The 22,754-nt window shown below is 39.1% G+C and overlaps 1 protein-coding gene and 1 long non-coding RNA gene across 3 annotated transcripts in view; both read right to left on the bottom strand.

The window, feature by feature from the left end:
* Nucleotides 1–11,328, bottom strand: part of LOC135072941 (uncharacterized) — a 29,414-nt gene extending 18,086 nt beyond the window's left edge. The window contains exons 1-3 of one of the 2 annotated variants that reach the window (XR_010257528.1): nt 11,112–11,328; nt 10,655–10,841; nt 6,026–6,131 (exon numbers count right to left, since the gene is read on the bottom strand). This is a non-coding gene — a long non-coding RNA (uncharacterized LOC135072941). Of the gene's footprint in view, nt 1–6,025; nt 6,132–8,976; nt 9,594–10,654; nt 10,842–11,111 lie in introns of those variants that run through there. The other variant, XR_010257527.1, reaches the window with a different exon arrangement.
* A 4,415-nt stretch (nt 11,329–15,743) lies between these two features.
* On the bottom strand, nt 15,744–20,169 carry LOC135072810 (uncharacterized). Its single transcript, XM_063966847.1, has 3 exons — nt 19,490–20,169; nt 16,335–19,252; nt 15,744–15,910 (listed from the first exon to the last, which is right to left on the bottom strand). The coding sequence occupies exons 1-3, from the start codon at nt 20,167–20,169 to the stop codon at nt 15,744–15,746; spliced, it is 3,765 nt and encodes a 1,254-aa protein (XP_063822917.1).
* Nucleotides 20,170–22,754: the final 2,585 nt, after the last annotated feature.

Genomic DNA, 22,754 nt, shown 5'->3' with positions numbered 1-22,754 from the left:
ATTTGGTTTCGAATAAGCACAGAGATTATATAAAAAATGTTTTCTGTTTGTTTTTGTAATCACCACACTTGTAATCACACGGGAAATATCTAGAGCAACAGTTAAATGAAAAGGCTCAATTTGTATCAATTTCCATTAAACAATTGTTATGAATAACAAAAAAAAAAATTATACGTAACAATGTTTTAGTCCATTGAATCAAAATTGTACCAAAAATAATGCGCTCAAACAAAGTTTAAAAGTTCACAAAGGCTCGGCAAAGTACCTAGCCACCGAATCGCAGCAGACAAGAGAAGCCGGAGGATTTTCTTAAAGACGCCGCTCGTTTCCAATAGATACTGGTATTTGCTAAATCCACGATTGCTAGCTTAGACATTCAATTTAACTTACTGCTCGAACCAAGATTTGTGATAGCGCCACGGACGTCAGACGGAAATAATAACTGAGGCGAAGGCTTTTATTTTTTTGTCTTATTCATCACAATATTTTGCTTGAACAGTGAGGAAAGAATAGAATAAAAATTCATTCATCCTATTTCTTTTCTTACAAATATTCTAAACGTGAAGTTCGGTGAGCAAAGATAGGTAGATAATATTTGACACATTTTGAAGTGTAATATTTTTTAAATTATTAATTGTTAACTCGTAAGAAATTAAGTTATCATTCCACTGTACATATTTAAACTTGCGACACATTTCACAATGGAAGCTATTATTGAAAGTTACTATAGTATTATAGATTTTGAGGCATTTGTTTTGTTTATTTTCCCAAAGAAAGTCCCGATGCTTAATTGTGTTTGGTACCTATTGGCGGTTTACTCGGCGGTGTACTCAATGACGGGAAAGCGCGTTTGCGGCCACACTTTAGAGGGTCTTAATAGGCCTATAAATTCTCTTTTATGTATAGTAGGCGATCGGGGTGGCCGGGAAATATTTTCCCATTGCTTTAAAAATCATTCTTTTTTAGTTTTAAGCTTTATTTTTATTTCTCATTTTCTCTAAACAGAATTCAATTTACTGAACTGGGAAGAAACGTACACCAAAACACTTTGCATAAAATTGATCGAATTTTGACAGGTATACGGTATCATCATCATCATCTTCATGATACAAGAAAGGTTTCACATACCTATTTGACCTTTATTTTACGCAGCCCTCATGCAAACATCAGTCAATCTTGGCTCGGTTGACGGATGATTGATCGTCTATTGTGCATGACTTATGTTTGCATGAAGTCAATTCGGTAACTTTTCTCTACTCCATCAATCATCTATCAGTCGTGTTTGGTGTTTGTGAAAAGTGTTCATTGACGGTTGCATGAATTTTTAGAAGATGCTTTGTGTAAGCAGAAGATTTGATAGACGGAAAACAGCTTTAGGGTCTGTACCTATGATATTATGTGCTAGAATAAAAAGTAGCAAAAAGAAAAACTCAACAAAGAATCTTTCTATCAGTGAAATCATTTTTAGGATATTTTTTAAGCATTCGAATTCCAATTCGCATATGAATTTGCATAAATCGTAAGGGATTTCGAATATGATTTGCGCGAATTCGCTCTGTAGATTTATTTTGATGGTCTTCAGTTTTCAAGACTCTCTATAACTTTTATGGAGATAAATGCACAATCATTTGACTCTTTCATAGAATAATATTATGTATCTAACATTGGTTTGTTATCTGATTTGATTATGCATTAGCTTAAGGTAGAAATAGTAATATTATTTGTGCTCCATCTAAAATTTGTTGTTTTCAAACTTTGTAAAAACATCTTAATATTTCTTCTATAAGTAAAAGTTAGTAAAGTATGGCAAATTTTGAAATAATTTCGTACGAGAAAAGTTGAGGCATGTTTCAAGCTCGGTTTTGTTAACTTCTGCGGGTCAATGCACTCTCCTTTGTGCATAAAGAGACTGGAGACGGTTGATTTGCGAACTAAAAGATTGGTCGGCACAATAAAATGCTTTGACAATCACGGCGAACTCAAGGTACTTTCACAACTCTTTACGCTCAATCTATTTTCCCCTTTTATTTCAATTTGTTTTAAACTTTATGAAGTAGTTTTGATTTGTTGTGTACTGTTTTGACACTATTACAAAGTTGAATTGTATTACAATATAATAGTTATAGTCCAGTAGAATTAGATTTTAAATCGGAAATAATTCCTACAAAAGATTTTATTGCTTTAATGGCTAAATTGGTTGCCCATTAAGACTCTCCTAGGTTTTCGACTTCGACGGAGTTGTGCTTAAGTGGTGGGGGCCCCCGAAAGGGGCGCTTTTTCAGTTTTCCGGTTATAACGCGTAAAGGAGTTACCCTATCGAAAAGTGGTCTTCCTGACGGTTGAAGGGCATTTAATCCTGCATTAAATAAGACCAAATTCATATGTTTTGGACAAACCGTTCTCGTGCAAATGTTCGGCAAAGTAGAAAATATGTCTATAATTAATGACCCTCTCCACGTCCAATAGCTCGTCACCCGTAGGCTCCCAAGCCTTGTAAAGGGTCACCTTAACCAGCGTATCCCTGTCAAGGCTCACGAGTTGGATTCGCTTATCCTTGTTCGTCCCAGCCGTTCCTTAACTGCGGTTGCTGCATCTCTCCCTGGCACTCTCCTGAACGACTCTGTGTTACCTAATGTGGCTGCCCCTCTTCCTTGTACCATCCTGTACGATTGCATTGCTTAGCCATATGCCTGGTCCAAGGTTCGACGCCACAAAATCAACTTCGTACTCGTGAAAATAGTTTAAATACTATTTTCCGTGCTTGCAACATTTTTCTTTACTGCTTCGCCTCTATTAGTCGTAGAGTGATTATATATATCCTATAGCCTTTCTCAATTTATGAGTTATTTAACACAAAAATAATTATTTCAATCAAACTAGTAATTCTTGAGATTAGCGCGTTCAAACACACAAACAAAAAACTCTTTAGCGTTTTAATATGAACTTGTTGTTGTTGATTTTTGGCGTCGAACCTTGGACCAGGCATACGGCTAGGCAACGTAGTTGTGCAGGAGGATACAAGGAAGAGGGGCAGCCACAGTAGGTAACACAGAGTCGTTCAGGTGAGTGCCAGGAAGAGGTACAGCAACCGCAGTTAAGGAACGGCTGGGACGAACAAGGATAGGCGCATCCAGCTCGTAAGCCTTCATAGGGTTACACTGGTTGAGGCGCTCCTTTTCAAGACTTGGAAGCCTGCGGGTAACGAGCCATTGGACGTGGAGAGGGTCATTAATTATAGACATATTTTCTACTTTGCCGAACATTTGCATGAGAACGGTTTATTCAAAACATATGAATTTGGTCTTATTTAATGCAAGATTAAATGCCCTTCAACTGTCAGGAAGACCACTTTTCGATACGGTAACTCCTTTACGCGGTGTAACCGGAAAACCGAAAAAGCGCCCCTTTCGGGGGCCCCCACCACTTAAGCACAACTCCGTCGAAGTCGGAAACATAGGAGAGTCTTTATGGGCAACTAATGAAGCCATTAAAGCACTAAAATCTTTAGTAGGAATTATTTCCGATTAGGGTTTCTGCTCGAGCTTTCTCGAACTCGAGAAAACTCGAGAAATTTGTCTTCATTCGAGACGAGAAAAAAATTACCGGAGCTCGAGAATTCTCGAGTTTCGATTTTGAAGCTTTAATATTCTTGAAAGCCGATTTTCTTAGACAAAAGTAAGTTTTTTTATTATTTAATAGGTCAACGTTGCTTTTAGACTGGCCTAGTCTTTCCTTTTTCAACTGATTTGATTTGCAAGTCATGATCTTAATTGAAACTAAGTAATAATGTTCACCAACAAGTATGCTATATTTATTATGTATGTTTAATCTGACTGAAAAATTTGTTAACTAGACAGTTACCTTACCTATCAGACGTTAGGTTAGGTACTCGTACCTTCTCGCAAAGTTTATTCAAGTCGTAATCTGTAGGAAATTTAAAAATTTAATAAAAAGTTTTTTTTTGTTCATAAAAAAAAATATTTATTTATTTATTTAAGGACAGCTAACAAGACACACACAATCAACTGGAAAAAACATTGAAAACAATACGTTTTCATAGTGTAGCCTTAATTAAAAGCTGCCACGACATGTGCATAGATTGCGTGGAAGCGTGGTATCGACTAGTCTAAAAAAAATTGAAAATTTATTTTTTTATTTATCGTAATTTTGCTATTTGGACTTGTGTTCTTTAGAAAACAAGTGATTCAATTGTAGCTCCAGATTTTTATTGTTATTTATCCTTAAAGTGCACGCGACTTTATGACTTTTGTTATGATTATTAGTAAATATTATTATGAAAGAAGATTTTATTTTTTGTTTATTTCCTTACCAAAATAAGTGGTACTAAATTCTAATATTGATTGTTGTGCATAAAAGTAGGTATATTAGAATTAAAAAACCTGTGTTTTTATTAAATTTCAACCGATTTCAGCAGTTTTCATTAAAAGACTCGAGACCCGAGAAAACTCGAGACTTTGGCCTCGAGAATTCTCGAAACTCGAGAAAAAAAATAGGTCGAGAAATCAGAAACCCTATTTCCGATTTAATTCATTTTTGTATTTAATTCTACTGGCCTATTAGTCGTCTTGTATTAGCAAATGTATTAAAATATCTATCTAAATCATTTTTCTGTTTCAGGTCTGAACTGTGAAAGTTGATTTAACTGTGTCGATGTCATTAGTGATTTCTTGTATCCCTGCTCATGTACTGTAGTGATTTTTCCGGGAAGGAATTGCACCAGTTTTCTTTCAAATTGGAAGCTTAATTTGAACTTACATCAAAGTTTTTGTTTTCCCGTCTGTTACATGCTGTATTTATTTTTGTTCCAACAGTAATAACGGATCAACGTTCTTGAGTCTTGAGCAGATAAGTTTCTTCGATGAGCCAAGCCCAGATGAGTAAAGTCGTGGTCTAGGATTAGTTTAAAATGTTCTGCTTAGATGTGTTAAATATTCTCCACTGCTTCTGCGTTTGAGTTTCAACTAAATAAACATAGGTAAGTACGTATAAATAACTAAACAGTTCGGTGCAGTATGTACTAAAATATTACATTCATCAAACCAGGCTAGAGTTAAGTCAGTTTGTGCACTACACTGGCTGGCAACGTCAATTTCTAACCGCTCTGTAATATTGCGCGATGTGCTTGAAAAATTCGAGCTTATGTCGGCGTTATTAAATTTAAGAATAATATTAGCTCACTTCAGAACCTTCATGCTTTTAAATTAAGTTAAAAAGCGTTTTATATGCAGAGGGATTACATCATACACCGCGACGGACGCGTTTTGCCAGTCATACTGTTCAGTACCTCTATTACGAAAAACTTTCGAGTTCGTTTCGTTTGCGTATTCAAAGTGCCATCGAAAAATTTTGTATGAAAAATTAAACAGCGCCCCCTAGGGCGGCTATAATATAGGGGGCGCTGTTTAATTTTTCATACAAAATTTTTCGATGGCACTTTGAATACGCAAACGAAACGAACTCGAAAGTTTTTCGTAATAGAGGTACTGTTCTGATGCTTCTCACGCGGCGCTTTCCTTAGTTCTAGCTCGGAACGGCAGCTTAAGAATGCAAGTTGATTTTAGGGTACCGTACCCAAAGGCTGCCAATAATATTTGAATTGAATCTCCGCTATCCGTCTGTATAAATCGTTTAGTAAGTTATATCGAGGTATTATTATTATGTAATATTCTTTGGCGTATAAGTAATGAGGGTATTTTTTCAACTCTATGGCTCTATTTTTGCCTAGTTCACAGTAAATAGTTTGAATATGAAAGAATTAGCCAAGGACGTACCTAATAGAAATAGCAAAAAATAATATGTATACTCGTAAAGTCCGTAGGTTGTGAAACGAGATTTCATGTGTGGAGAAAATAAGCACGATTTTTATACAATGTAGCTGTCTTTTAGTTGTTAAATAAATGAAAAAAAAAATACAAATCCATTTCCAAAATATGAATTTAGACTAGAACTTCCACGAATTGAATACAACCTGTGAATAGATTTAGGTAATTATTTATAAACTTGCCTTAAAGTTCCAAATGGCTGAATTTCGCCAAGTTGTTAACGCTCAGGTGGGTGTCACTTCGCCTCGCAAGAAACATTTTTCTTTGGCAACCTGGATTATTTTTTTCCTGAAACAAATTGCTATATTTACGACACTTGCAAGTTTGAGCCGGTATACTTTTTAATGAATAAAAATTATTAAAAATAGATTTTATGAAATTTTTATTTATCTACTTTGAAAGACCCCTGTTAAAAGGCAATTTTTAAAGAATCAATTATTAAGAAATCATCCTGTTTGAAGTCGTAATCATAAAAAGTACTTTGATAATTACGAGCTAGGCATAACTTAGTTTTAGGTCGAATTAAATAGAATTACGGGGTATTTTACTAGCGTAGGTACTACTCATAATTGTTTATTCTTTCATTAATAATAGATAATATACACAACATGAACTCAATCAAGTGGGGTAATCATCGTGATAGGTATAAAATAATAACATTAGTGCTTGCCCACATTCTGGCCTATCACAGGTAGCAAGCTTCACCTTACGTAACATCGTATGACTAGCTAGAGTTAATTTTATGAAGTTATTATAACAGTGCCCGTTAGAAGAGAATTTAATACATTTTTGTCAGTAATAAAATTGGCTTCGTGTTCAACAGGTAATAAGATACGATGACAAGGATCGCATTATCGCGCACGGGGTAAATCCCGAAAGTACCTTGATTTATTGCTAAAAATAACCTCGGGGAGGCAGCGAACTGGAGCCATGTTCCGTTTGCCCGGACACGCCATTATGAACAATGATTTCAATATCTTAATGAAATTATCAAGTTAAATAAATGTGAAATACCGAGGTAGGTACAGTATAAATACATTTGACTCAATTAGTACAGATAAAAGAAGTAAGTGTAAAAATGTCTGGTCGTGAACGAGTTTATTTCAGCCATTTGAAATATTAATGGGATTTACAGTGTTAGAACTATAGAAAGACTGATTTATTTCAGCTTGATTAATATAAATGAAACCATATAGACATATAATCACAGTGTTGCTTTGACCGTACATGAAACACTCTACCACTGAAACACTGATTTCACGGTTATGATTACAACTTGTATGAAATTGACGACGTAGTAGGTACCTACTTCCATTAATCCATCAAATACTTAATACAGATAGATACTGGCTAGAGTACTATACTATACTGTATAGAGTCGTGTGGTTGACTTATTTGACATCTGAGAATTAACTACCCAGAGAGATTATAATTCAAATATGTAATAAACAGTTTAATGGAATGAATATCTATTTTCTGGAACCACGGGAGGGTCATGTCACGTAAGTTATAATAGAACTGTTATCGGGTTCACAATATTTCAATCAACCCTCGTTTTATAACCATATTCGATGTAGTATTTAATAATCCGCTTTTTGTTTCAACTCGCGTTGTACCAGTGCAGTGCTTTCAATTTCGTAGAATGATAAATGGCTTACCAGCTATTCGCAATATAGTTTTTTGCCTTTAGAGATTTGATTGAGGTTTTTCTTTACATGGGATCGCAGGGTTATTCCGAGGTGAAATTACATATTCAGGTTCACAGTATCCTTGCCCTTGTCCCGCAAAACTCACGACATACGAGCGCTAAGGGCTTATTCTATCTTATCGCGGCCGCAGTAAACTTGCTTTGAAAACTCTACCGGGAATACACTCGCCTCAGAGAGGGAAAGACAAATGGAATCGTCGTGACACCCAAATACGATAACTATGAGGAAAAAGGTCTATGGGGGAAATGCGTATTACCATACTGATGCCGTGTCTAACGGTAGTCGCATTCTATAAACAATCTTCCCCTCAGCGCTGACATTGACGCTTGGACGAATAAACCACTGGACACGAAACCTACAAGATTTCCAGTGTTGCCAACGAAGTATCAAGCTCCCCACCAGAATTGACCTCTAAAATCACCAGAAATCCACTAATAAAAATCGCACCATCGTAAAAATCGCTAAATTTTCCACTATTTTTTTGTCTGGCAGATTTGTGGTCATTTTGAAAGAAAACAATATTTTTAAGATATATTTATTAAGATTTATTACCAAGAATCCCGAAACTTTTGCGTATACTGTGGTTTTGGCATAGTTATCAATGACGAAACATGAAACAAAACCGTCAAAACCACCAACGTTTTATTAATCTAAGCCACCAACACAATGAGCGCGAACGAAAATTGCGACTTTAGGAAAGGGAACTCAGGGAATCCCCGATAATTTATTGTCATTTTTCTTAGGTCTCTTTACTCGCTAGCTCGAACAGTGTTGCCTGCACGATGAAATTAAACTCCAAAAACGATACGAGTGGATCATAAATAATCGTTGTTCCAATGTTTAAGAAAAAAAAGCCTTAATTCTTAAATTCCACTAGATAAATCCACTAGCCACTAAAACCCATATTTGTCCGCTAGTAGGTAAGTCAAAACCACCAGATTTAGTGGAAAATCCACTAAGTTGGCAACACTGAAGATTTCTAAGGAAACACGATCAACCACTTTTTGCGGGGGGAGAGGTTTGACAATTGTCAAATAATGACATTTAGTGCTGGGAAAAGATCGTAAATTTTTATCGATAGTTATGTAAATGAATGAATGAATGAACCTAACGAGATAAATGAATTATGGATTGATTTATTATTGAAAGTTTCTTTAATTAAAAGACTATAATTAATTATTGTATCGTGTTTATTATAGTGCCATTGGTAAATCATAGGTACAAATAATATTACAAATTATTCATATAGGTAGGTAACTAGGTGAAATATTTTTTTGCTGTGTTATCATTTTATCAAATTCGTAAAGCAATAAACAAGTAATATTCTGTTACGATCGACTGCTAACTAGATTTTGGTCTCAACAAATGTTATAATCTGTCTCACGTCACGGACAAAAGTTTCATCAATAGCCATTTCTATACATTTCATGAAACACAATTTGATAACATTATGACAATGTATTGCTTTGTAGCGCTTGCAGTACGGATGCACTATCTGATATTATTATTCTTATCTAATGTTGTTGATATTCTTATGTTTAGGTCATTCGAGAAGACCTCCCAGTACTTATTTCGGTTTTGAAGACGTCGGTATATCCTAACTTCATTGATTCCAGAGCAATTTCGCGTTTCCGCTGTAAGCTGGATATTATCTTTGGTCGAAGATGTGTACACAGGGTACCATCCTGTTGATGAGGGGTATTTCTTTTAGGGTTTTGTGCAGAATCGCGGAATATCCTGTCTCCTTGTTTTGCTTTCATAGATCGTTTCCTGTAAGTCTTAGAGTGGGTGCTTCAATTTGTTGTCAAGGGAGATGCTCAGATATTTCACCTGTGTTGGTTTTGTTTTGAAAAGTTCAGTGGCCTAATTCACGTATTTTGACAGTCAAGATCTCTCTGATGTTCAGAAGTCGTCCCATTGAAAAACAGTTGATGACAGGATGGACCAAATCAAGTTCCAACCACCCCGGTATTTCACTAAATGTGAGGGATGACACAGATCTAAAAGGTTCCACCTCGGTATTGCATACCGAAAATAAAACCTGTTAATAAAATAAAAAATAATAACAATATGTAATCGTAGTCATTTGGCGTATTTTTGTGATGATATTATTAATATTTAGATGCAATGAAAAGTTTAAATTGTATGTTCCATCTGTGTGGATCTCATCATCTTTTGTTTCATGTGACTAAAATAATGCCAAAAAATCAATCAAAATCATAAATATTTTATTCAAATTTGACCAGTGTTTTGGCACTTATGAATGTCAAAGATAATTTTAAAAAAACCGACCAAGTGCGTGTCGGGCGGGGGCCACGCGTAATGTAGGGTTCCGTAGTTGTTGTCCGTCGTTAACACAATATATTTTAGAAGCAAGCAATTACTTCATCTAAAGTAACTTTTTGTATTTTCTTCTAAGGAATTTTTATTAGTTAAGTATAATACATGAGTCAAATGACTATTACTCCTAAACTAACTGATGTATCTTAACCGTTATAGTTTTCCTTGAAAGTTCATAAAATAAATTATTATTATGAATTTTCCCAGATTTTTCAAGCTAACGGTTTAGTTTTTAGAGGGGACTCGAAACAAAATTGGCACTTTAAACTTTAATAATTTGCAAACAGATCTGTAAATGGAAAAATAGCCTTAGAAACCCCTAAGCAATTTTAAAAGATCTGTCCAACGATATCCCACACGATGAGGTAGAAGATAAAAAAAATTCACCCCCACTTTACATGTACCTACCCCTAGATGTAAAGCAACTAGCTACCGTAATTTTTTTTTTTTTCAAAATTTTATCTTACTGTTTTATCGGCGTGATTAATATACATACCTCCACAAAATTACAGCTCTCTAGTGCCAATAGTTTCCAAGCAAAACCTCGGACAGACAGACAGCAAAACTATAAGGGTTCCTTGTCAGGACTACGGAACCCTAAAAAAGGTAGCCCTTTAGGGCACTTTATATGTCTCCTTATCTTTTGAGCCCTACCAGTTACACAATTTGAACCATAAATGTTTTGTGTCTACTGATATTTTGGTGAATTAGTTGACTTTTAAGATAAAATATCTAATAAAATTTGATGATGATTGTACTTACAAATTTAGGCAAATTCAATGTAGGTAAAGAATCTTTGTGCAGTTTTCTCTGTTTCGTAGAATTGGCATTGTAGCATTCTTCCGCAAAATGAATGCTACAAATGCAGTGGTTTTTAGTTGGAATCCACGTAATTTGTCTTCTGACTGCCTCTATCCACTTTCTCCTTCTATTTGGATCCACTGGAAATCTTAAATTAATTTGAATAATTTCAGTTTCAGTTTGTTTGGTATATCGATAAACTTATCGACATTTTTCAAGCCCTTTACGTCATAAAAAATGAGATGTGAATGAATGAATGAAACCTATAATCCAACCAAATTAAATATGCTACATGTTTTAAGCATTTACATGTACAATGAGTACTTTTTAAAATGACGTAATCATATTTTGTTTACATATCAAATTTTATTTATTTTACGAAAAAATAGCTACTATAATAGATTTAAAATGTACTTACGCGTGATAAGAAACATTTCTTGTGTGACCGGAATAATTTTTGCAATAAAGTACGGCGCATTTACCCATTTTTCGTGATATTTTTACTCTTCGAGAGCTCGCGTCATACTGACAAAGTGACAACCTGACAACATTTACCATGGCTAATTTAGCCTTGGTAAGTGCTAGCGGGGTAAAGACGAAAACGTCACTCGTTACGCGTCCAGTGGTTTGTTCGTCCAAGCATTGACGTAATGTCTCTCAGAGACGAAGCTTCTTTGCCATCGTTACAGGACGATTCGTTTTGGTAAACAGCGATATTTAAGTTGTCGTATTGTTTAATTTTAAATGAGATAGGAGAATTTTCTATCCTTACACTAATCATCCTTTGGGAATTTTCGCGATGTTCGGACATTTCCACACTTAAGTCTTGCGAGAGAAGATCTCTCCTTCAAACACTTAAGGTAACGACGCGTCTTTTGGAGCGACATAGGTAGTTAGAAGATATGGACGTGTCATATTTTTTGGGCTGGTGATTGTTTTGATTTTTCGATTCGCGATCTTGGGCGCTTTGTTACGTCCTGTAACAAAACGATGCCTAAATCTGTAGATACGTGTACAAGTTATGTGGTCTTACACAGGACCAATAACGAAATAGGTAAGGTATATGAAAAATATTATCTGAATAGATGCGTAAAGTTTTCTTGGTGAAAATTATTACGAAAATTAATTAGAAGCATAAGAATGGGAGGATATGTTGTGATGATTCGTAGTTCATGAAGACGTCAGTATTTATGCCCGTCACTCACGCAAATACAAACATATAATATTTGTGGTTACGTTTGCGGAGCGTGTGCGGTGCCTGCAGGATTGAGTCTTTAGAAAGTGTCCGAGGAATTTCACTGAGTTTTGTAGGTAACAGCAAATTTGTGGATATTCCCGTGGAAATATTTCCAACCACCACAACTGTAATAAATGTTTGTCGCTCAAGCGTTGGAGGAAAGTTTATCCGATCTATTGGACCTCTTTATTTTGAATAGTTTCCACGCGGATTTATGTATAAATCTTCTTAAAAAATTAAAATTTCGAGTGAGTCATGAAAATACTACTTATAGTGGGGTGAAAAACGAGTGGGATTTATTAGGGATAACCGTTTACGAACAAGTAAATAAAAGCATGTCTGCTAATAATAGTATTAGTATATATGACATATTATATTACCAATCATGGCGTGGCTAAGGAAAATGGACTACCAATCGAGTTATATTTTGCGGAAAAACAAATCTTATTACGACGTAACATTTCCAATTAATCTTGCGGCTCGTTACGAGCTAATAATAAGCACGGTCTATTTATTTAACCTACTAAATATACAGGGTGGTGTCAAGTGTATGTGGTTGACTAATAAAAATAATCAGGTAGTGTAATCCAAATCAACACCTATGCATTTTTTGTTTGACTTTTTCGGAATCAGCTAAATGTTGTTGTTGTTGTAATGTTTGAATTAAACTCTGTTTAAGTCTAAACAATTATGCCAATAGCCCTACAATGTGATATGTGGATGATATTTATGTACTTATCTCACCCGCAAGTTTCCTCAGTTACTCCGTGACCATGGCGCTTGCAACAGTGCCTAAATATCGGAAACTCAAAATTAAGGTAATGGTAGCAATCCCGTAAATAATAATTACCTATTATGTTAGTGACCATGAAAGTTTAAAACAATATATTCGTCTCCCATTAAACAGTATTTTTGTTGAAGGACTTTAATGACCGAGGGAAATTCGTATACCTAAACATTTAGGTATGTCGGGAAATTCACGGTGAAAAGTAGAAAAGGATGATGAGTCAAGATGGCGCCCGACCCGTAACGACCGACAACAACGAGATAATTTTATTGGAAAGCCCTTTTCAATATTTTTATGAATGCAATTAGCAACCAAAGCGGTTCGTTATAAATTGATTTCGTAAAAGGATAGCGAAAACGTGATTTGAACCAAATAGTATACTGGCTTCTTTGGTACACTTGTTTATGAAGTAGGTAAATCTAACATCTTGTCTTTAGAGAAACACACATCTTTATACAAACAGTAAACATTGGAAGAAATTCATATACTTATCTACATTTTGGGAATTCTCTTTGATTGAATTTAGGCATGTAAGATGTTGATGAATTATTACAAAACAAACAACACCAAACGGTTTTAGCCTTGAACAAAAATGTTTTCCCTCTCACCTCTCTACGTACATTAATTAAAAATCTGCGTAAAATAAAATCAATTTGTTGGCATATTCGAGAATTTCCCGCAACTTAATTAATATTCAGACGATTGATCGATTAATTGGGATTTATGAAAGCAACCACCAAGCATGGGCCTTCAAAAGCGCCAATCGTCCCTACGTCACATACGTTTTTCTGAAACGGCTCCATTTCAGGACCAACGGTCGATTTAATTCACGCGCCCTAAACCGCGTTCTATGAATAAAAGCCCTCGCTGGAACCCGGCGTGCACATGTCGGGATTTAATTGAAACGGACGCAATCCGACTCCAGCCGAGATCGTGTCGCACGACACGACGCACCGTAATTATCCACGTCGCACTCGACAGCAGAAATAGACTGACATCTAGTGGCTCTTTCGATAACGGATTATGGGCAATTAACGCAGCGCGGACCCGCGTTTTCCAATCGGATTCAGGTCCTCCACTCTACCTATACGCCAAATGTTAATTGGATGTGAAGCCGAGAGGAGCATTAGCTAAAATATTCGGCTAAAGTGAGGTTTGCATACTCCCACAAAGCGAAGGCTAGTAAAGGGCAAAGTGTTTAATCTTTTAACGTGTGGGCTTTAACAACCTTTGTATCAGGCGTAAATTGTTCTTTAATTCGTAGTAGATACTTTTTTTTCTTATTTCTTTCACACTGACTAAAACCTCTGATCGAAAGGCGATCTTAACAATAATCTTCCTTTACAATGTTCTAATTTTATTGAAATGCATTGAGATTAACATTTTATCATTTATGCGACTGGTATTCAACGTTAAAAGCAATTAAATAATTGTTTGCAATTTCGGGTGTCAACCGCAATGTTTTATAGAATAAAACAACAGCGCTCTTTGAGATCCCGCAAACCAGTCTGTAAATATTGTGAAAAATATGCAAAAATACTGGGTATATTTGAGTTTTTTATTTAAAACAACTTTGAATGAAGTTTTTTCTATTACACTTTACACCTTAAAATAAACCTCGTTTTTATTTGGCATCTCATGAACACTTTATAAAATTACTGCTTTAAAAGACTTTTCATATTTCATCAAGGTGTAATTATATTAATTTCATATTTTCTTTATTTAACTTGTATTTAATTAGAAAGTTACTCGTAAAATCTACAACAATCTTACACTCTTGCTAAAATAATTTTCACAAGAGGTTAAAAAGTTAAAATGTACAATTATCGTACTATAACTAACATTTGACTTTTATAATATTTTTGGTCACTGTGATAAGAAAAAGGCTTAGGACTTTATTTGTATAATATAGAATTGGAGTAAGAGTTCATAAAGGTAACACCATTTTAAAAGTAGCAATTTATAAGGCTCTTCACATGAGCTCCTCGTACAGTAGTTATTCAGAACTGGCATAGTTCAGCTTGTTAGTAAACAGCAAACAATGCTGCTCAATAGCAGAAAAATAAACCATTATTCATTCTAATAACCAACAAAGCATGCTTGTATTCTCGATTGCCGTATTCGGGACAATTGAATGTAAGCTAAGTACTTTTTACAGTCCATAAAGCATTATGTTTTTCCAAGGGAAGTTTGATAAATTCAATTTTCAACTGGGTAACTTCCCTGTCTGGTTCACGCTTGATACTTTTTGAATAAATTGGCCATGAGCCGAATCGATAGTAGTATGGAAAACTCGAAAGTTATCCAAGGGAAATAACTTTTTCTCTACTTTTGTAGCATATTGAATCAGTAATATCCGTATTCTGGCTTTATTTGTTTGCGGTCGAGGGGCAACGTCAAGTGTCGGTGGAACACTGCTATTTCTATTTTGTTATTTTTATAACGCAACGCAAGATATCTGCGGAAATTTGACTTCCGCAGTAAGGGACGTACAAATATCAATGAACGTGATGGACGGCTTGTGTTCCAGTCGAAATGGGTTTCAGGAAAAGCTGTATTTGTAAACAAAATTATGTCTTACAGGGTCAATGCAATTCCAAATATCGCTCTTTGAAGTTACTAGGGGCTTTTTTCATCAAAGTGAATACCTAACTGTATACTAAATTTAATTTAAAATGAAATTGAAACGTCAAGCCTGTATGAACGATTAGTTTATGCGGCTAACCGTATCCTTTAAATCTGATGCAGAGCGGGGACCAGGACTAATCAGCGCGGATTGTTGCCCTTCCGCACTCTACGCCCTGAATCAAGTAAATGAGAAAACTTTCTAATTGGAATTTCAAATAGGCCGCCGTTTATCCAGACAAGAACTGTTCGCGGCGTTCGCGGTGCCGCCGACATGCTGCCCGCATTATAATTCCCAGAGCAGATTTGATAATTGATATGCGTAAGTTACTTTTCCCAACAGTTTATGAGGTCACTCCTACAAAACACACGCCAAAGCTACACAAGAACACGCCTTTTCTCTACGGATTGTCATTCACAAGTTTTAATTGCTGACATTCCTTTGTGAAGACACATTCGCTCTGTTTGGTGTTGGTGACAGCAATCACAAAAGTATCAAACTTTGGATACAAAAGTTTGGTCCAAACTAAGTTATAGTAGGCGGGAGTCCTTTTTAATTCAGTCAAGTCTGCAATAAACAACTTTTTTGAAACGCAATATGTCGTTATTGTTAGTGTGGGGGGTCAGGTTCGCTCCGATGTAAAAATAACGCCGTTTTAAAGGTTCACAAAACAGTTTATTGCGAGTATTTGCAAGTTCAGTACACTTTTGGGCAAACACGTGTTTCTTGCGCGCGGTAGGCTAACGCGGTGTCGCTCCGAGGGCGTTTGACAGCAGACTGGCAGACGCGTGAAATTGTGTGCGAATAAAACTGCCGCGTCGCGTACCAACGACACCGAGTTACCCTCCAATAGAAAATAAAAATTGTTCTTAAACTACCGTTACATAATACAATAATATTCCGTCGCTAACACTCCCCACCCCAGTGCTGGCACAGCACTAATCAATTAAAGGGATCCTTGCGACGCGCGCTGCAGACCTCTTCAGCGTACCTGACTTGGTTCTTAGTTCAACCACCCTTACTCGACCGTCTGCCCCTGGAAACACCTGCTGAACTACTGCCTTGGGCCACACGTTGCGTGGCGCTCCTGGATCCACAATTAGAACCAAATCACCTACCTTCAACGACTGTTGTTCCTGGTTCCACTTGCGTCTCGGTACGAGGTCTGGGAGAATTTCGTTGATCCAGCGTTTCCAGAACATATCTGCAAGTAGTTGAGACTTACGCCACTGTTTGCGCAGGTACAGGTCATCGCTGCTGAACCTTCCGGGAGTTGGAAGATTCGAAGAAGTTCCAAGCAAGAAATGGTTGGGTGTTAGTGTCTCGTCGCTGCCAGGTTCCACAGAGACATGAGAGAGAGGACGACTATTGACGATGTTCTCGACTTCTGTAAGAAGAGTACTCAAAACCTCGTCCCTAGGTGCACGTTCCTTCAAGATGATTTTAAGTGAAGTTTTGATGCTTCGTATAAGTCGCTCCCATGCCCCACCCCAGTGTGGACTCGCAGGTGGTATGAATGTCCATTCAGTTGCGTTGTTTGCAGCTTCAGTGCGGAGCACTCCTTCGTCCAGTTCCTTGATCGATCGTTTGAGTTCTGTGTCAGCTCCTCGCAAGTTTGTCCCGTTGTCTGACATCAGATGTCGCGGCCAGCCGCGGCGCGCTGCCATGCGCCTGAGTGCCATAATCAACGAATCTGTGCTGACTGAATGGACTATTTCTAAGTGGACAGCGCGCACCGTAAGACATGTGAAAATTACACCATACCTTTTCTCATGTCGACGGCCAACTGTCACGGTCATTGGGCCAAACAGATCAATCCCACAATGAGTGAATGGACGTTGGTGGTGAGCTACGCGGGCGGCAGGTAAGTTACCCATCCTTGGTATTTCGGGCTTAGCCTTCCTTATTCTGCATACCATACATCGCGATGAGACATATTTAACAGTTGGTCTCAATTTTATAATCCAAAATCTTTGTTTCAGATGGTTGACTACCGACTCTTGGTTGCCGTGAGCAGCCTTCTCGTGGTAGTGTTTCACTATCAGACGAGCGACGTGGTGTTTTCCATCTAAAATTATAGGCCTTTTAGTTTCAGGTGAGACTCCGGTGGCGGCGTCAATGCGGCCTCCGCAACGCAGCACGTCGTGTTCATCGAGCATCGGTGACAAGGTAAGTAGTCGACTGTTATTTTCTATGCGTTTTCCTTTCTTTATTGCAGATATTTCCGAGGCGAAACTATCCAACTGCGCTTGTTTAATCAGAAACCGCTCAGCTAGGTCCATGTCTGATAACAGGCTCGACGATACAACCTTCCTGCATTTATTAATAAAGCGCAACACGGTAGCCATCACTCTCACCAGTCTCAACCATGATGAAAATCTACTAACGTCGAGTATAGGTAAGTTGTTACTTTCCTGTTTAATTAAGTTTATTCTCTCCAGGTCACTGTCACATAAAGCAGTGAAATCACGGCGCGGCCAAGTAGTCTCATCTCCGTATAAAAATGAAGGTCCCGTGAACCATTCATTTCTAAACACTGTGACGTCATAAGTTTCCCTAGTACCAACGTCAGCGATATTCAACTTCGTAGGCACATACCTCCACTCAGTAGCTCGCGTTAAGTCATCTATTTCGCCGAGCCGGTTTGCTACGAATGTTTTATATTGCCGCGTGTCATTGTTAATCCACTGTAGCACTGTGGTCGAGTCGCACCAAAAATACCTTTGCTTGACTTTCATGCGTCCGTGCTCCTCAGCGATTGTCTTTGCGAGTCTAGCCGCTAACAAGGCGGCCTGCAGCTCCATTTTAGGTATCGTAGTCGGCTTTAACGGAGCAACGCGGCCCCGGCTAGTTATGAGCGCGATGTGTATGTTTCCATTGTGTTCCCATCTCCAGTAGGCTACGGCACACATCGCCTTCGATGAAGCATCGCTAAAAACATGCAATTGCAAATTATTATAATTATTACCAGTCGTAGACCCGTTCGTAGCATGGCCCGTAGCGCACTCGTTGTCCGTAACGCGTTCACTGACTCGATGCCGCGTAGAATCTCGTAGCAGCGGCGTAGGCGATGCACCATCTGTCTCCCTCTCACTCGTAGTAAACGCAGACTCCGTCTCGCTCGCACCGGCCCTTACGTAATAACGTGGAATGCGTATACTTGGTATTTCTTTTAGTAGATCAATCCAGCTGCACCATTTTTGATAAACATCGTCTGAGATTATTTCGTCCCAGCCAATGTTATGCCTCCAGGTATCCTGAAGCATTATTTTGCCCTGTATGGTGAATGGAGTAAGAAAACCAAATATATCAAAAATAGACATGACTACGGCAAGCATCAAACGTTTAGTCGGTCTTTGTTTACCTTTTACAATGCCGTCGGGAATACGTTTCAATGAAACGTCAAAACCTAGTTCATCTTGGGCCGGGTACCAAATCATTCCCAGCGTTCGCTCACCTTGGTATTGTTCGTTAGATTTAAACTTAACGGCCGCGTCACCTAAGGTCTCCTTTGGCAAGCTATCTAACACCTGTAGGCTATTACTAGTCCAGTTGCGGATCTCAAAACCACCCTTCTTGTGAATATCCGTTATATTCCGTGCCATACTTATGGCTGTGGTTTCATCCGGTAGACTATCTATATAGTCATCCATGTAGTGCTGCGTGTAGATAGCGGCTGCGGCGGCGGGCTGTGATGACTCATGCAGCTGCGCATTTTTGTTTTTAATAAACTGCGCGACGAATGGCGAACAGTTTGCTCCAAATATCAGTGACGTCATTGAATACGTCTTTATCTCGCCTGAAGATTCATCCCTCCATAAGAACCTTAAAGCCGATTGGTCTTCAGGTTTTATTTTAATGCGTAGGAACATGTCTTTAATGTCCCCGGTGATTCCAACTTTATTTATTCTAAAACGTAACATTATGCCAAATAAAGAATTTAGTAGGTCAGGCCCTGTGAGTAGGAAATCATTCAATGACTCACCATAGACTTTAGCGGCCGCATCGAACACGAGTCGCAACTTTTTTTTATTAGGATTATTTACCCCAAAATGGGGTAAATACCAAGTTCTTGGCGACCGTTCGGAATTTTGCGTTTCTTGGGCAAAATTATTTTCTAACAAGTGTTTTACACGCTCCCTGTACCTACTCGCGTACTCCTGGTCAGCTGACATTTTCCTCTCAACGCTGTGCAGTCGGGAAAGTGCATTAGGGTAACTGTCAGGTAACTCACAGTTTGGGTCCTTCCACGGCAAGTTGACGTGCCACCTGCCGTCAATGAGCTGCGCACCCTCGTCCAGCATGGCCACCGCGCGCACCTCGTCTTTGTTCTGTCGTGGTTTACCTGTCACTCCCAAAGCATCTATAGAAAAGGAGCGCCGCACCTCATCACTGAGGTCCCGAAGAGCGCGTTCATCATCAGACGCTGATGCTGAAATGAGTAAGGTGGTGTAGGGAGAAGAAGAACCAGCGCACGGCAAGTGCATTACTCCGTGCACGCACCAGCCCAGGGGGGTTCGTGTAGCTGACGGCTCATTGTTTTTACCAACATAAATCTCTAAAGGCATTAACAAATGATAATTGTCTTGACCTAATAATATTTCTGGCTTACACAAATCATTACAGTTTATAGTTACATTTTTCAAATGATCATACTCTTTACATTTAGCTAGTGAAAACTCTTGAACAGGCAAATCTAAGTTATCAACACTTCGCAAATTAATTGTAAACAATCTGTTATCACTTCCCTTACTAGACAAGTCCAGAGTGAGCGCTGTCGACGCGCACACAAGCGCATCGTCGCCCCACGCGCCGCGCACACGCATGGGCTCGCTGCGGCCGCCGCGCAGCCCTGCGCGCGCAGCCAGCTGCGAGCTTATCACTGATATTGTAGACCCGTCGTCTAATAACGCACACGCACTTATCTTACCGTTAGGACCGTGAATTTCGACCGGCACTACTTTCAATAGCAATTTTTTGTCCGTAACACTCATATGGGCCACAGTCTCGGTAGTTGACGTACTCGATGAGGTCTTCTTGCTCTCGGCGGTCGCCTCGGCCCCGTGCCGCTGCGGAGGGTTGTGTAACAGCCGGTGATGCGCCCCGCCGCAGTCGTCTTGATCGCAAGCGGGCGCAGTACAGTTATCTCTGCCGTGCCGCGATAGTAGGCATTTAAAACATAAGCCGTATCGCTTGACGTGGCGCCATCGATCTTTGCGTAATGCTTTCTTGAATGATTTGCAACTTGTCAGCTGGTGTTCATCTTGTTTACAAAAGTTGAATTTTTCACTATGCTCGCTCTTAGCGTCGGAGTGTTGAAGTAGTATACTTTGTGAGTTTCTAGCGTTACTTTCGTGCTGTCTGTATTTGTTTTGATTGTAACGTTGAGCTGATATAGTAACGTTGGCCGTGGTTGACATTTTTATTGCCTCCTCGTGAAGGAAATCGGAAATCATGTCAATTCTTGACTTATCAATTTCTCCTTTCAATCTAGGGTAACAATAATCCGCCCATTTGGAAACTAGTACAGTGGGCAGCTTGGCCAAAATAATATTCGCTAGGTGAACACCGCGTAGGTATTCGTCACGCCCCACTGCACGTACTGCTGTTACGTAATTCTGGATTTTAACAGCAAAAGGCACTATTTCACTTTGATAATCCAATGGCAACGGTGGTAACTTCTGTACATCTTGCGTGATTTTAGTCAATATAAAATCTGGGTTACCAAATCTGAGCTCCAATGTAAACATCAGCTGATCGGGTGACGTTGCACAAATCAATAATGCAGATACAGCTTCTTTTGCAGGTCCTCGAAGACATTTTCGAAGCCTCCAGACGTTTTCCTTGTCGGTAAAGCCGCATATTTGTGTTGACTCCTCGTAGGACTGTTTAAAGTGAAGCCACTCCAGGGGGTCTCCAGCGAACTCAGGTAAGTCCTTTGGGATGCTCATACGGCTCAGTAGTTGCGGGTTGGGTCCATGAATGGGAGTAGTGGCTAGCTGCTTCAGTGCGCTCGTCAGCATCTCGATGGCACCATTTTGTGGATTCAGCTCGCCCGGGGGTTTACCATTGTGGGGGGCTCGCTGCTCCTTCTCCATCTCATGCTGGCTGTGGTCCAGCCACTTCTCGACGTCGGTGCGAGTATGAATGCTCTCGCGGTCTCCATTTGGTGGACTGTATTCATCTTCCAGGTCAGCTAGGTCTGCTTCTAGCTTTTTATCGATCAACTCCATCTGTATCCTGGCCTTTTCCTTCGCTGCCTCAAGTTCCAACCGTTTTCGCCTTGCTTTAGCTGAGGATGACGTCGATATTCGTGACGTGAGGTCTCGTGGTGCTTCCTCAGGAGACAGGTCCAGTTTGTGAACTGATATGTGCGACGGTCCTGCCTCTGCGGTCGGTTGACGTGTCGGGTGTGGCCACTGACACGACGTTGCATGCTGCGGTGGCACTTGTGACGTTTTCACGGGCTCGGATTTTACACTGCTTTTGAGATGAGTATCGTTCATTGTCTCGGTATGCACACTTGCGGACACCAGTTTTTTACGGTCACTACGCGTGAGAACCATTTTACTCGTACAACGTGGCGAATGATACATCGGACTGATCCGGCCGAATGACCAGCTGTGGGGGGTCAGGTTCGCTCCGATGTAAAAATAACGCCGTTTTAAAGGTTCACAAAACAGTTTATTGCGAGTATTTGCAAGTTCAGTACACTTTTGGGCAAACACGTGTTTCTTGCGCGCGGTAGGCTAACGCGGTGTCGCTCCGAGGGCGTTTGACAGCAGACTGGCAGACGCGTGAAATTGTGTGCGAATAAAACTGCCGCGTCGCGTACCAACGACACCGAGTTACCCTCCAATAGAAAATAAAAATTGTTCTTAAACTACCGTTACATAATACAATAATATTCCGTCGCTAACAGTTAGTAACTTTTATAATAAAGTTGTGCGCTCAGAGGCTTTTTAGGGGGCATCAAATTATTACACTAGGAATTCTCGAGACCTACAGAAGTTCGTAACAAATACAAAGTGCTGACATAAAGCGCGACGAATTTATTCAATGAGGTTAAATTTGAATTTTGGCGGTTGAGCGATCGGATGTTCAATTTGGGCGGGATGTAAAGCGGCGATTGACTCCCTATTTTCGTGAGATTCAGCAGAAGACGGCGCGCATGTATTAAGGGGAGTTTCGTCAGGGCACTCGCGTTACATCAGAGACGCTGTAAAACTTGCCCGGCCGATGGTCGAGTAAGCTCGGAGCGAAATTGCCAATCCTCTTTCACAATGGACCGTAAAATGGTTTTCCGTTTTTGCCCGACCGAGCGGAGCGGTGCTCGTTGATTCACCGGACACGTCGCATGGCGGGCTATCACTAGTTGGGGGAATTTGTGGAAATAACTCTTTTACGCCCT

This window comes from Ostrinia nubilalis, chromosome 6 (assembly GCF_963855985.1).
Source record: "Ostrinia nubilalis chromosome 6, ilOstNubi1.1, whole genome shotgun sequence".
NCBI lineage: Eukaryota > Metazoa > Arthropoda > Insecta > Lepidoptera > Crambidae > Ostrinia > Ostrinia nubilalis.
The sequence above is the reverse complement of the archived record's forward strand: the minus strand, read 5'-3'. Positions and strand labels throughout refer to the sequence as shown.